Here is a 13,409-nt window from a genome sequence, read left to right as displayed (position 1 = left end):
TGTCCGTAAAGGAAAATTAATTTTCACGAGAACAAAACATGGATTCCCCACCCCAATTTCATTAAGCAAGGTCTTTCACATATTTCCTTTGTTCTTAACATAAATTTCTAGCGCTGCATTTCTTCCAGATGAGTAAGCAATGAACCAGGATTTCACAGTGAGGAAAACGTCTTTGGGATTTTTTTTTTCCAGAGAATTCATTCCGGTTATTTATGCTGCTTTGTCTATGGGCTTAGAGAGGTTCTCAGAAGGTGTAACATACTGCAACTATTTATACTATAGCCACAAGCAAAGTCACTTAGCCAGGAATACACTGTGTTGAAAGCATTAAGTCACTTTAACTCTGTTATTGCCAGTTTTTCACAGTCTCCTATATTGCTTGAAAAAGCTGCTTTTAAAATTATTTTTTTATTCCTCAAGCCCTGGTGATACAACTTTTGGCCTTTGCTAGTCCTGAACTAACTCTGTTAAAACTATTACAGTAGGTTGTTGCAAAGGGCTGTGTATGTACCTTCTCATGAAGGAAACCGAACAGAACCAGTCTGCCCTTGGAGCCCAAGTGTGCAAGTGCTTGAACATTTTATTCAAGCTTGTCTCTTCTTTGTCTTGTTCAAAACAAGCTATTTGTTGCAGAAGTCTGTTACCAGACTGTAAAACGGCTGGTTAGTTTCTTACAAAGCACACCTCTCCACCTTCTCTGCTTGACAAGGCATTTAATTTGGTATCACAGAGGGTCATAAATAGTTACGCAGTGAGCACCGTTGCATCGCCACTTGGAATCCAGTCAAAGTATCAGAGGTTTCCAAAATTAAAGATGCATTTTGCCTGAATACTTTCAAATAAGCCTGGCTTATTTGATTATTTTTGATGCTGCTCAGCAGATACAGGTTGCAGAAAGATAGGAAAGCAGAAAAATGCAGTGAAGTGATTTAAGATATGCCATATTGCTTTGCGTTTGCTGCGGGCTAAGAACATACGCAACACAGTGGTTATTGCAGATCCTCAGGCACGTGGTGACTTGTGAGGCTGTGGTAGCTGGAGTGGGTGCCTGAGACCCTTAGAATCCAAAACTTGGTCTGCAACTTTTTCAAGCAAACTGCATGACACCTTGCGGTTTGCAACCCCAGTGAGCACTGCAGCGAATACATTTCTAAGCAGAGCACAGCTATTTGTTACTCATACTCGCATTTTCAAATATTCTGTTTGCTGTGCCATTTGGACGCATTTCTAGCTGGATACATTTCTTTCTCTCTCTCATTTTTTAAGTTCTGTCCAATGCCAAAAGTTTATTAGAGAATTAAATTCTTCTTTTTTTTTTTTCCCTCTCTTCCTCTCTCTCTCTCTCTCTCTCTCTCTCTCTCTCTGTTTGCCTGACAGCGTTTTCCAACAGAGGATCATCTGATGATTCACAGGCACAAACATGAAATGACTTTGAAGTTTCCTTCAATAAAAACAGATAATATGTTATCAGGTAAGAAGACACGAATTCAAGAGTCAAGATAACTATTCAGATGATGTTGAAAGCATGACTCCTACTGGAAAGCTATTGGCAAAATACCTCCAAGATTGGTTTTAAAAGGCTCATCTCCAATTAAATAACAAGTAGAGATGGAATAAACTAGAATGCATATCTTTGAACTGAAAGACAGCTGCCATTCTTATGCCTTCCCACAGGTTTGGCATGAGAGGGAGAGAAATTGTTGAACCTCAGCCATGCTGGCAGCTCTATCACTGACTCCCGTGTCAACATGCCGGTGAAATACAGGCACTTAAGCGCATGTCACCTGGGAGCCCAGCAGTGAGCGTGTTAATGAAGTGCATTTGTACTGCTTCTGTAAGACTCACTATTTTACATTTGACAGGCTCACTTCAGCAACTGTAACAGACCACGTGATATAAGCCACTTTTATGGTGGCTCAAGACCTGCCCACTGTAAATAACTGTAACCAGAAAGGTACAACAGTGGGTAATGTCAAGTAGTCTATCCTCCGAAAGGTAACCATCTCTTCTCTCTGCACTTGCCCCATCATACATAGAGTTTACCCGGTATTATGTGCAATTACATCCTTTAGTTTCTTAGGTAGCTTTTTTCTTACATAGATTTTTTGTACTCCTGTACACATTGGCTTCTTGCTGGCATTCAGTGAGTGCTGGGTAAGGTCACGCTAGACTTAATCTTACCCTTCTCTCCTCTCCTATTCCCTTTTGTAGTGTATATTCCTCGGGCAATGGTAATGGATTATTAATAATAATAATATCACTAGGATTTTTCAGGTTTTAAAGAACTGTAGAAAAAAGCTAAGATGCAGATGTGTGTGTGTGTATTAGCCACTGCTTGATATTTATCTTTTGAAATGGGCTTCTTCAAGGTAAACTGTGCTATTTTCGGTGCAAATACATCATGATTAAAGGGTCTCAAGCAAACTCTTTATAGATAAACTTTTTCCATTTTTATGAAAATCATAACTGTGTAGCAATTGTTTGCAAATATTTGATTTAGGCTTTGTGTGTGTGTGTGTACTTTAGGCACCGATGAGAAATCAGACAGACCTTGTCCCAGATAGAGTTTATTTTCCTCTTACACTTGAAAATACCTAAGTGGACTAAGTTTAGAAAGGAACAGCACACAGCACATTGAAGAGTAGGGCTTGTAAAGTGCCTGAATGTCAACCGTGCCTGAAAAATCCTGTGTTTGAGAGTGAGAAAACGCTGGTCTTACACTTGGCCGTGGGCTCGGGCAGTGTAAGTGCTCCAAGTCCTCTGTGCTCTGGGCACATCCACCCCGTGAAAGCACTGGCTTTTGTTACTACTTTCTGTTTGGCAAGACTTTTGCTCGAGGGCAGTTCCTAAGGAGGGTATTCTGCCATCAGGAGTCCTCTAAGCCGAATCATGGAGTCATAGAATGTGTTAGGTTGGAAGGGACCTTTAAAGGTCACCTAATTCAACCCCCCCTGCAGTAAGCAGAGATACCTTTAACTAGATCAGATTGCTCAGACCTTCATCAAGCCTGACCTTGAAAGTCTCCACGGATGGGGCCTCCACCACCTCCCCGGGCAGCCGGTTCCAGTGATCTACCACCCTCATCATGAAGAATTTCTTCCTAATGTCTAATCTAAACCTACCCATCTCTAGTTTTTAAAAAGTGCCCCTTGAGTAGCTCTATTTATGTTTGGTAACGGATTTAGTTGCCCTGCTCCTTCCACTGAGTTCCTTTCCCAGGCAAAAAGCTTTGATGGGTTCCGCCACTACCACAAGTAGTGGGACACTTAGACCTGCAGTAAGCCAACTAGGTATATAGAAACGCAGAATTTTGTGGCCAGAAAAGTTCCAAGATTGCTGCTGAGGGATGTATCCTTTGTGCTTCGTGTGTGATGATCCTCTGTAGTAATGAAGGAGTAAAAAGCTGCATGTGTTAGCGAAGACTGTTGCAAATGCACCTGACTGAAATGGCCTGGCGGCTTGGTGCTGCTGTGTTATTTTTCTTTTTGTGTTCCTGTAGTGGATTTGTTTGGCATTTTTCAGTCCTTAAGTTTGGAAGCATCATAGATCATCTACTCTCTGCAGAGAGACATTGAAATATAGTTGTTTCATTACCCACCTAAACCCCGGGGAAATCTAAATACCTTAAACTTTAAGATGTTTTATTCTTAGATTTCATAATGAAAAATTAATGATATATGGGGAAAAGAGACAGACTTTTCTCTTAGACATTTGTCTTCAGGTCTTCCTTAATTTTTTTTTTTTTTTTAATTCTTGCTTATTTAACTGTTTGGGGTTTTCTTGAAAAAACAGTTTCTGTCACCAGTAGGTTCAAAGAATTGCAGCAGCAACTGCCCTTTAACAAGCCAGATGCAGCGTTAGAGGATGGTGGGTTTTCTTCCCTTTTTATTACGTTGCCTTGAAGTCAGACTTCTTCCTTTTTCCCAGTGTATTTTATACTACCTTTTAATATGTTGTTTTTGAATCAGTGTTTAATAAACAAGGTGCCATAACCAGATTGAAACTATCAGAGCTATCCTGGTTTACTGGGTATGTCTAGCCAAGGGCTTCCTTGTCATCAACTAGCTCAACTATATTTCATGCTGACTGAAAAAGATCAAATTTTATTCAATCCGGTGACCCTTGAACTAATTCAGAAACTCCAGGCACATACATACACTAAATACCTTTGTGTTCTCTGACTGTATAGATGGAAGGGAAGTTTACAAGTGATTCTTTTGTTTGATATTTTGACATTACAATCCTTTTTCTATCTCTAACTTAATGCTGTTTGTTCCTTTTTGTGTAAGTATTTTAGTTTTGTTAATGAGAAAGTTTTGCTATGCGTATGGATAGAGAGTCATCGACAGTTTTAATTTCCATAATTCTCAGCCAAAACAGAGCTGTTTGAGATCACACAGAATATCTTGTCTAAGTTGTGTATGCTAGTCATCATTGCAGGAAGCTTTGTAGTTAGGTTGACTGAAATAGATGTCATCTCTGCTGTTGTGCTAACTAAATATTGCATTACTTTGAAATGCTGTAGTTTTGTGTGTCAAAGCTTTTGTTTAAACACCAAAATATTAACGTCCGTGGGACAGAGTGTTCCTTCCAGGTAAGTACTAAAAGCTGTGTGGAACGGAACTTTGGGGACACTGAGATTCCTTTTGCATCAACTTTTGAAAGACAAGAAGTGGCACCTTACCATCAGTATAGGGGAAGGAAGTCCTTTCAGAAGTGCTGCTGGCACAGGCAGGAGAGGCCTATACAGAATAGTAGAATGATTTTGGTTGGAAAGGACTTTTAAGATCATCAAGGCCAAACACAAACCCAGCACTGCCAAGTCCACCATTAAACTGTGTCCCAGAAAGCCACATCTAGTTGTCTATTAAATACCTCCAGGGATTGTGACTCTATTATTTCCTCAGGCAGCCTGTTCCAGTGCTTGATAACCCTTCTGGTAAATATTTTTTTCTGAATATCTGCTCTAAATCTCACCTGATGCAACTTGAGGAGTATTCCTTTTGTCCTGTTGTTATTTGGGAGAGGAGACTGACCTGACCACAGCCTCCTTTCAGGTAGTTGTAGAGAGTAATAAGGTCTCTACTCAGCCTCTTCTCCCAGTTCCTTCATCTGTTCCTCATAAGACTTGTGGTCTAGCCCCTTCACCAGCTTTATTGTTCTTTCTTCAAGGAAGAAAACATATTTCTTCCTGATTCCATTACTGAAATCCAATCTTCTAGATTTTTAGTGGTAAAGCCTACTGTAGAGACAGAAAGAGTCTTCTCCAGATGAAAAAGGCTATGTGCTATAAGCAGTGCAAGTGTATTACTTTTCCCAGGTAATGTCTGTGTCAGTGAGGTAACCTATGGCATCCTTGGTTAGCTTATTTTTTTTCTGCTTATGTTTCTGTTGTAATCCATATTTATCCAGGGAATTTTATCTAGGCATGACTTTTGTTGAGTGCAAAATTATTAGATATAAACAAAAATGATTTTGTTTGATTTCTTGTTTGCTTCTGTGTCCCTTGCTTTACCAAGCAATAAAATGAAAAGTCTTCTAAAATTCATCTGGTCAGGTTCTGAGAGTTTAAAGCTGTGCTGTACCCAGTATGTGTGCCCCCACAGAAAATCAAACCAGTGCTTTAAACAGGGTGTCTTTAAGCAGTAAAGTTCTTGGGATCCCTCAGCTGTGAGCCCCCAGGTGAGAGCAGTTCTACCAGGTACAGCTGGGTTTATCTCTTCCTACTCTTCTCTTCCATCATTTGCTTGCGGTGTTCTGACCTTGAATTTCTTGGTGCACTTGGGAAGTAACCTGCCAAATCAAGGAAGGAACCTTCTTGAATTGCTCAGGACAACATTCCTCTTTCCTTGTGGCTGCTTGATGGGCAGCCCTTCAGTGCTAGCCTCAGTACTTTGATTTTGTTATCATTGTGTGAAAGTATAACATGGGTAAGTATATAACCTCAACAGAGCCTGCAGCTGAACAAGCCAAATGCCTGTTATTACTGCACATCAGACTAAACATTTCTTTTTCTCCTTTTTCTTTTTTTAAAGAAGATGAAGGATCAAGTTACAGACTTTGGAGTTGTGCTGATAGTTATCTCTTACTGCATCTGATATTTCTCCCCCTCCCCCCATAAAAAGAAAGCTTGTTCCACATAACTGTCCTTTGGTTTTCCAGTTTTTTCTTAACCAGTATCCTGCTTGAAAGTTTTCTATTAGTTCTTTGAGAGATGAAGCTCTAGGATCCAAGATAGTTTTACAAAGTGTATTAAAATAAACTCTCTATACAGCAAGCTAATGTGATATTTCCTGGGCTGTTGTTTTGAGAGCTATATATTGAGACTGAGTGTCCTCTCTTAGACTGTTATTTCAGTAGTTACAAACACCCCCAAGTAAAACAAAACCAACAAAACTTGTGTAGTCAAACATAACGTATATGCAGTAGGATCTCTTTACTGAAGATTTCAGATTTCCTGTTACCTTATAGCATATATTTTTCAATTAGTCTGGAGAATCAAGCATCACTTCAGATGCTGAGGACAGGTATTCAAAACGGTCAGCAGCAAAAATACGTTCAGTATATCAAGTTCTGGTCAGAACCTGATTGCTGAGTGCTTATGAAATCCTCTCCTGTAAGATGCAGTAGGCTGACTTGGGATCTGCACATGTGAGACCATTTGATCTTGCTCTGGGGCCTTTATGTTGTCCACTTATATTTTTGAGGTTTATTTAAACTTAATGTTTCTTGCAGCCTTTCTGGCTATGGCTGTGTCATCAGAGAGGCTGATTATTCACCAGAGTAATAGGCTAAATGAAATATTCATTACCTGGTTTGAAGCTTGACATGTTCTGCATTCAACCTGGTGGTAAAGGTGAGAGAAATAACTTCCTAAGTATTTGTCAGGATGACACAAGTTCACCTGTGAAGTGACAGGTGTCTAGAGGTAGATGCCTCAAACCGTAGTAAACTAGTTCTGGCAGCAGTTAGGGATGGACAGATTTTTACATGCTGAACAACGTTTACTGGGTTGGGATGGCTGGTCAGTGTTAATAGGCAGATACCTCAGGTTAACCCAGACAGACCTCTGTCCCAAGCTGCCCAGTTCAAAACTCAGCTTGGGACATTAAAAGCTTGGGCTGAGTGGTGAACAGCATGTCTGCAGGACAGCTTCCTACAGTAGCGTGTGTCCTCAGGAAGAATGCCGAGAGTGGTGGTAGCTCTGTCTGAGTTTTGGTCCAAATGGGTCTGGCACATCCAGTTGCTGAAGTACAACAAATCAGAGCCCTGTTCTCAGTGAGCCTGCAATAGCTGTGGGCGCTGGTGATAGCAACAAAAGGTTTGTTTGTACCAACAAGGTCAGGCACAAGCTGTTGGAACTATTAACACATTTTTAAGTGCTGAGAATTAGGAATATTTTATTAATTCTCTGAGACCTGAATGTATAACTTACGCTAGGGTCTCTTCTGGGATATTGTTCCCAATTAAAACACAAAGGCTTGCCTAATCTAGGTAAAAGAATTGTTGTGGTGTTAAGAGGGAGAACTGGCATTTTGCAGAGGCAAAACTGTTGCCTCAGGAGCAAAGAAAGTGTACTGGACTTGATAGCCCTCAAGTCCTGAAACCAGTGAGTGCAGTGTATTTGCAATGTAACTACTGTACTATATGAAGTCTCAACATTTTAAAGTCTAGATCTTTATCAGATCTACTCTCATACAAACACAGAGATTTTGTGGACTTCTGGTTTCTGTGAATGTTGAAGGATGAAGTATTATAATGTAGAAAGGCAGCCCTCGATTTATATCTGGCTGGCTGGGTGGTTGGTAGTGTTCCTTCCCTGACTGGGAGGAAAGAGGGGCTGTCTGTTTTAACAAAATCTCATTGTGAATGAGTCTGATTTCTGGATCACAGAAACTACAGTAACCATATGGGCAGACTAAGGTAGTCATTTAAGATCACCTTGTCATTACATAGGTGGGGTAAATAGTGTCATTAAGCTATCAGTTTTGATGCTTTTAGATAACATGGTACTCAACTGGAAAGATAACTGTAGGCAACATACTTGATATCTCAGATCAGTTGTGGTGCAGGTTTCTGCACCACAACACTACACAGCCTGTGTAGAGAAACACCAATGAGACTTTTGCACATTTGAAGTCACATTTTTGCTCAGGGTTGCTTGTTTTCACTGTTAGAATGGATTTACTTCACTGAGATAACTTTTTGTGTGTATGTGTTGTGGGTGTGTCTAACATTCATGGAATAGATGCTGTTTGTGCGTGATCACCACCTTGTTGCCCATTAAGTTGCCTCTGACCTAATGTAGCCTGTTGTAGTAATGCCTGATTTCTGGATCAGCTGCATACCTTGATGGAAAATAACAAGACCTTATCTACATTAGTGTAGTGTCTTCTGCCCTGCCCCCAAATTTTGGACTCAAGATATTCTAAAAAAAATATAAATCTTTAAAGTTTCTGATTTTAGTGAAAGTGGTGCCATCAACTTCTGTAAGCAACCCTAATTTCTCACCTTGGTCAAGAAATTGATACTGTGTTTATTTGATACGGATATATCACTTTTGAAAATGAAGTGTTTCCTATATTTGCCTCACATTCAAATATTCACACGCCCTTTATGTCCATGAAGCCTTGGCAATTGTTATCTTGGTTTTTCTACAGAGCAATCATGTTGTTCACTAAGTACTAAATCCTTTTTGGAAATAAAATCTATTTCTCCCGCTTTTAAGTGCGCTTCATTTTCACTGCAAACTTCGGTCCAAGGGCCAAAGACAACTCTGGTGTAAATCTACTGAGCTCAGTGAGGTTATCCTAGAGATTAGTTTGGCACGACTTATTTAGGATATGGACCTGTAAAGTGCTGACTGTCCTCAGCTCCCATCAATGTCAGCACCTCATTGGCTCAGCTCCTTACCCTGAGTTCTTGCAAGATTCTTGGAAAGTCTTATGTTTCTGGCTCTGATAGTATGGTAGTTAGCTGTGAAAAGTAATAGATAAATATGAGTGCATTCCCAAACACTTGAGATTTTTTTCCTTTAAGCTCACAAGTAGAATGTTCGAGCCAAAACAATTAAAGCAGAATTTTAACATTAAGGGCTTACTTTTTATGTTGTATCAATATGTTCCATCAGCAAGCAAGTGTGTTTGCCCTTGGATTACTTGAGAAGGTCAAACCTGTAGGACCACACCTGATACAGGTGGAAATTGGCTTTGGCTGGCTTTACAATGGAGGTGGCTGATCATGCCAATCAGTTTCCAAGTGAAAACTGCATTTCCTTTTATACACATTGCTTCTGTGCTGCTGTACATTAAGGGATTGCTGTGTGTTTCTACGCTGACCGTGTAAAAGTCCACTGTGTCTGGTAACTGTTCCTTGTAAGGGGAAAATTGACCTATCTTAGCTAGGTGCAAGAAACCAAATGTTTCTTCCAGAACTCTGTGCTAAGTGGGAAGCTTCTTTCTGAGGTCAGAATTGGCCCAACATGGGCAACTGGGATTAGTATGACAGAGTTTTTATTCTTTAAAGAATGAATTGCAAACAATAGAGTGGTTGTCAATGACTATGCAGAAGATTATTTTTCAAGAGAATGAGTCCAGTCTTTCCACAGAATTAGGTACAAAGCAGCCTGAACTGGAATAGGGGCTTGGGAAGAAGAAACTAACATTCAAATGAGGATTTATTATTTTTTAAAATTTTTTAATGTGTGTAAAGCTGATAGGAGCATACAGGCTCTTCCACGCATTTGCTAATACAGTTCTGTATTGTAATTTTCAGGGGGAGATGGGGAAGCTGAGATGGAACAGTTAAGATCTCACTCCAGGGTGATTTTAGGTACCTTCGAGCTGACCCTTGCAGAGTCCTTGGTTCCAAGCTTCAGCTTGATTTTTTTTCAGTTCCTGAAGAAAGACAGCTGAGGACATCACTGAAAGTACAGCCCACAGCACATCTTAGCTTGTGTCTTGCAGGTTTTTGAAAAGTTTGAAAACTTTGTACCTTCTTGATGCCCTCCTGCCTTTGGCATTAAAGAGAATTCTGTCCTTCCCTTTACCATTTCTGAGAAGGCAAAAAATTCTTAGAGATGAAGGCATGTATTAAAAAACTTCTGAGTCTGAATCTCATGCTTTACATGCATTATCAACACTTTTAGGTATAAAACACACAAGGATGCTTCTTTGTGGTCAAAATATAACATTTCATACCTTTTCTAAATGTCGTTTTGCTCCTTCTTTAAAAATTGTGTTAGAAACAAAAATTGTGTTAGAAACAGAACTTCTTGTCACTGTGGTGAACCTTCTGTGTTTTCCAAAGTATGTGTATGTTTGAGGCGGTTTTCAAGCACTTGAAGGCATTAACTGGTGTGTGTCTGCAGCAGTTACCTGCATGCTGTAGTGTAAATGTGTGTTATGATGTGCACTGTGCATTGGTTTGCACGCACCTGCTGCAGGAGGTTTATTAGCAGTTATGATGACCATTTGCACGTCTTCAGGGAATGCACTTGTGTTATGTGCCCCATAAAACCTCTGGGCAACTGTCTTTCTGGTTGAATGATAACTGTTGCCTGTTTTTGGACACTGTTGGCCAGCACTGCCTGCCTGCGGTCCATAGTGCCAAAATTCAGTGCTGTATGGTTTGTTTTTAATGATGTAGGGGTGGGAAGGCATGGAGAAGTTAGCTAGAACTTCTCTTTTCCTGAAAGACTACTTCACTGCCTCCCTCTCCTTTTAATACTAAATATTAGTGATCGTTTCTTGTCGTATTCTCAGATCAGACTCCGACACCAACACGCTTTCTGAAGAACTGTGAGGAAGTGGGCCTCTTCAACGACATTGATTGCTCCCTAGAGCACGAATTTAGGAAGGCACAAGAAGAAGAGAACAACAAAAGGGTGAGTGTGAGCACCTCTAAGCCTTCCTGCCCCACTCTGGTTCCTTGAAACATTAAAGGACACTGTGTGATAGCAGACAGTACCTGGTAGTAACCTTTTGGTTAGAAACTAGATGGCACTCTAAGTTGTGACATGCTTTTTAAAGCATTGAAACAGCTGGCAAAAAAACCCCCAACCAAACCCAACCCCAAACCAACAAAAAAACAGAACTGAATTTTCAAAAGTGTGTAACTGTGTTTGCCAGCGTTTGATTCCAAGTCTCTGCTTCTAAGTAAACTATAATATAAACCACACACCTCTTGAGGGAGAGGCTTGGGAAAAGTATATCATCTTTGAAGTAAGGCTTGCTAACTCGCTCAGATACATTGCAGGGAAAACTGGATATGAGGAGACATTTACTTTACATGCACAAAAAAAAACCCCAAACCTACAACTGCCCTCCCCCATTTTGTTCTTTTCTCTGCAACACGTTGGGCCCCTGGATTTATTTGTCATCATTACCAGCTTTATCGTGTTTCTGTATTTCTCATAAAGTATTCATGTTGAAGAGGGAAACTTTAACTCATAATACCCAGTAGATAACATATCGTATTTCCAATTAGTATTCTTTTAGTCTCAGTATTTGAAGGTTTGGGTTGATTTATATAGGCCATATTGTATAGGGTTAAATGTACTTCTGATTGTTATGTCCAAAGATTGTTAGAGTGTTTTGAGGGATCCTAAAGAGCTGTTAAAATTTGCAAGAAATTTTAAAAGCACTTAATGTGCTACAGAGGCCAGCAAGAGGTAATGTGTGAAATGTTAACTTTTCAAATAAGCATCCGAAAGTTCTGGCTGTGTTTGAAAACTAAAACTCATGAGTAATGTGGGGCTTCCTATAGGAACATATTGCTCCCTGCAGCCCTCTAACAACCCGCCCAGTGCCTCCCCTTCATAATGTTCCCCTTTGTGCCTTTGGTTTCCCCTCTCCCATTTCTGCAGCTCTTGGACTTCGTAGGTAATGTGTCCCTTGCCAGAGGAGTTCCCCAGTTATTGAACACTCTGTTATTTGGCTTAGTTCTCATGGTAATCTCTGTGTGTCTGGTTTGAACATTCAACCGGCACCACAGACCAAAAGTAGGAAAAGGCAGCCAGGAAGGATCTGTGGTGCTAAAGCCAGAGGGCACTTCTCCTTAGCTTGCCTCACTGTTATTTTGCCTTTTGCAGTGTCTGTGCCTCCAAATGCAAGGGCTTCCTCTCTAGGCACTGTTTCTTAGAGCTGCTGTATTGTGTCATGTGCTTTGCCTGTTGGTGATCACTGCTCTGCTGAAAATTCGTACGTGCGAGGTCTGTGTGTTGCCTCTGGGTCTCGTGAAATCTGGGGGTATCAGCATTTAGGGATCTTGAGGTCTGCAAAGTAAAGAGCCAAGTGGGCTTATTGGAAAAAAGAGGTAAAGCTGACTGCTGAGGTGCAGAATGGGAGGCGAGGCATGTAGCACAAGTCCAGGAGTGGTTTGGGTTTGGCTTAAAGGAAAGGGAGTCTAGTGCTGGTTTATTTGCGGCTCGTAAGGAACAAGACTGCGACAAATAGAGAAGAGGAGAGAGGCTGTGGCATGGTATACTGAGCAAGGAAAAAGGATTTCCAAATGTGAGAGAGTCCAAGTTTTCACCAAGGATTGGGAAAATAGCCTAGACTGACCCCCCTCTGCCCCCCCAGCTTTGTGTGCAGGATGAATGCTAGGAAACAGCGACGTAATAAGATAAATGTGTCTAATTTTAGATTTAACTTGGTAGTACTTTTTCTTGTGTGCTGCAGAGGGAAGACTTGGCCAAAATCAAGGAGAACATTTCTGTACATTCCTACTTCTTTGCGAATTGGAGGATTCCTAAGTGGTTCTTTCTGCGTGGTGTTTGTTTTGCAGCAGTATTAGATGAGGAGAAATCTACTGATGTGGACTTCTGTGCAGTTACCCCACAGATTGCAACACTTGATGTTGCAGAGTCCATTTCAGCTCACAAGGGGTAGTCGCACAATCTGATTAAAACCTAGACAAGGGCATCAGGTTACCTGATAATACCATTTTTTGTAATGGCCTCTGGATGTCTTATTCTGCCCTCCTCCTCTCAAGCCCTGCAGCTGCCGTTGGTGATCTCCAGGGAGCAGTGATGGGGTGGGGGGGTGGGGGGTGGAGGGAGGAGGAAATAATTAAAAAAAAAGGGGGGGGGGGGAAGAAAAAGAAGGCAACAGTCCTGCTAGCTAGCTAACCTGTAACATTTGCTCTGTGTTTCCAATTAGTCTGCTGTATGTTCGTTCTTACATTACCGACTGACTGTCAGATAGGAATCTGAAGTGGGCCCCAGTAGGGCTTTACGCAAATGCAGGAGACAAAGGCCATGACAGAAAGGGACTTCTCTGGCTGCAGCTATCGCTAACGAAATGCTTCTAACAGCCTGCCCATGGAATATGAGCCCAATGTAGTGTTGTCCTAACAGACCTACCAACACTTAGAGGCTAAGACTAGCTGCATGGAAATCTTACTCACGG

The 13,409-nt window shown here is 41.0% G+C and overlaps 1 protein-coding gene across 1 annotated transcript in view; it reads left to right on the top strand.

Annotated features, from left to right (window-relative positions):
* The window catches only part of CREB5 (cAMP responsive element binding protein 5), a gene marked incomplete at its 5' end in the record, with an annotated part of 249,996 nt that overhangs the window by 42,150 nt on the left and 194,437 nt on the right, over window positions 1-13,409 (top strand). Inside the window, 2 exons of the mRNA XM_084280315.1 lie at window positions 1,378-1,471; window positions 10,764-10,885. Coding sequence (XP_084136441.1) covers window positions 1,378-1,471; window positions 10,764-10,885 — 216 coding nt within the window. The remainder of the gene's footprint in view (window positions 1-1,377; window positions 1,472-10,763; window positions 10,886-13,409) is intronic.

Source organism: Gallinula chloropus (genome assembly GCF_964237585.1).
Source record: "Gallinula chloropus genome assembly, chromosome: 2".
NCBI lineage: Eukaryota > Metazoa > Chordata > Aves > Gruiformes > Rallidae > Gallinula > Gallinula chloropus.
Note: the sequence above shows the minus strand (reverse complement) of the source record. Positions and strands in the feature narration are given on the sequence as shown.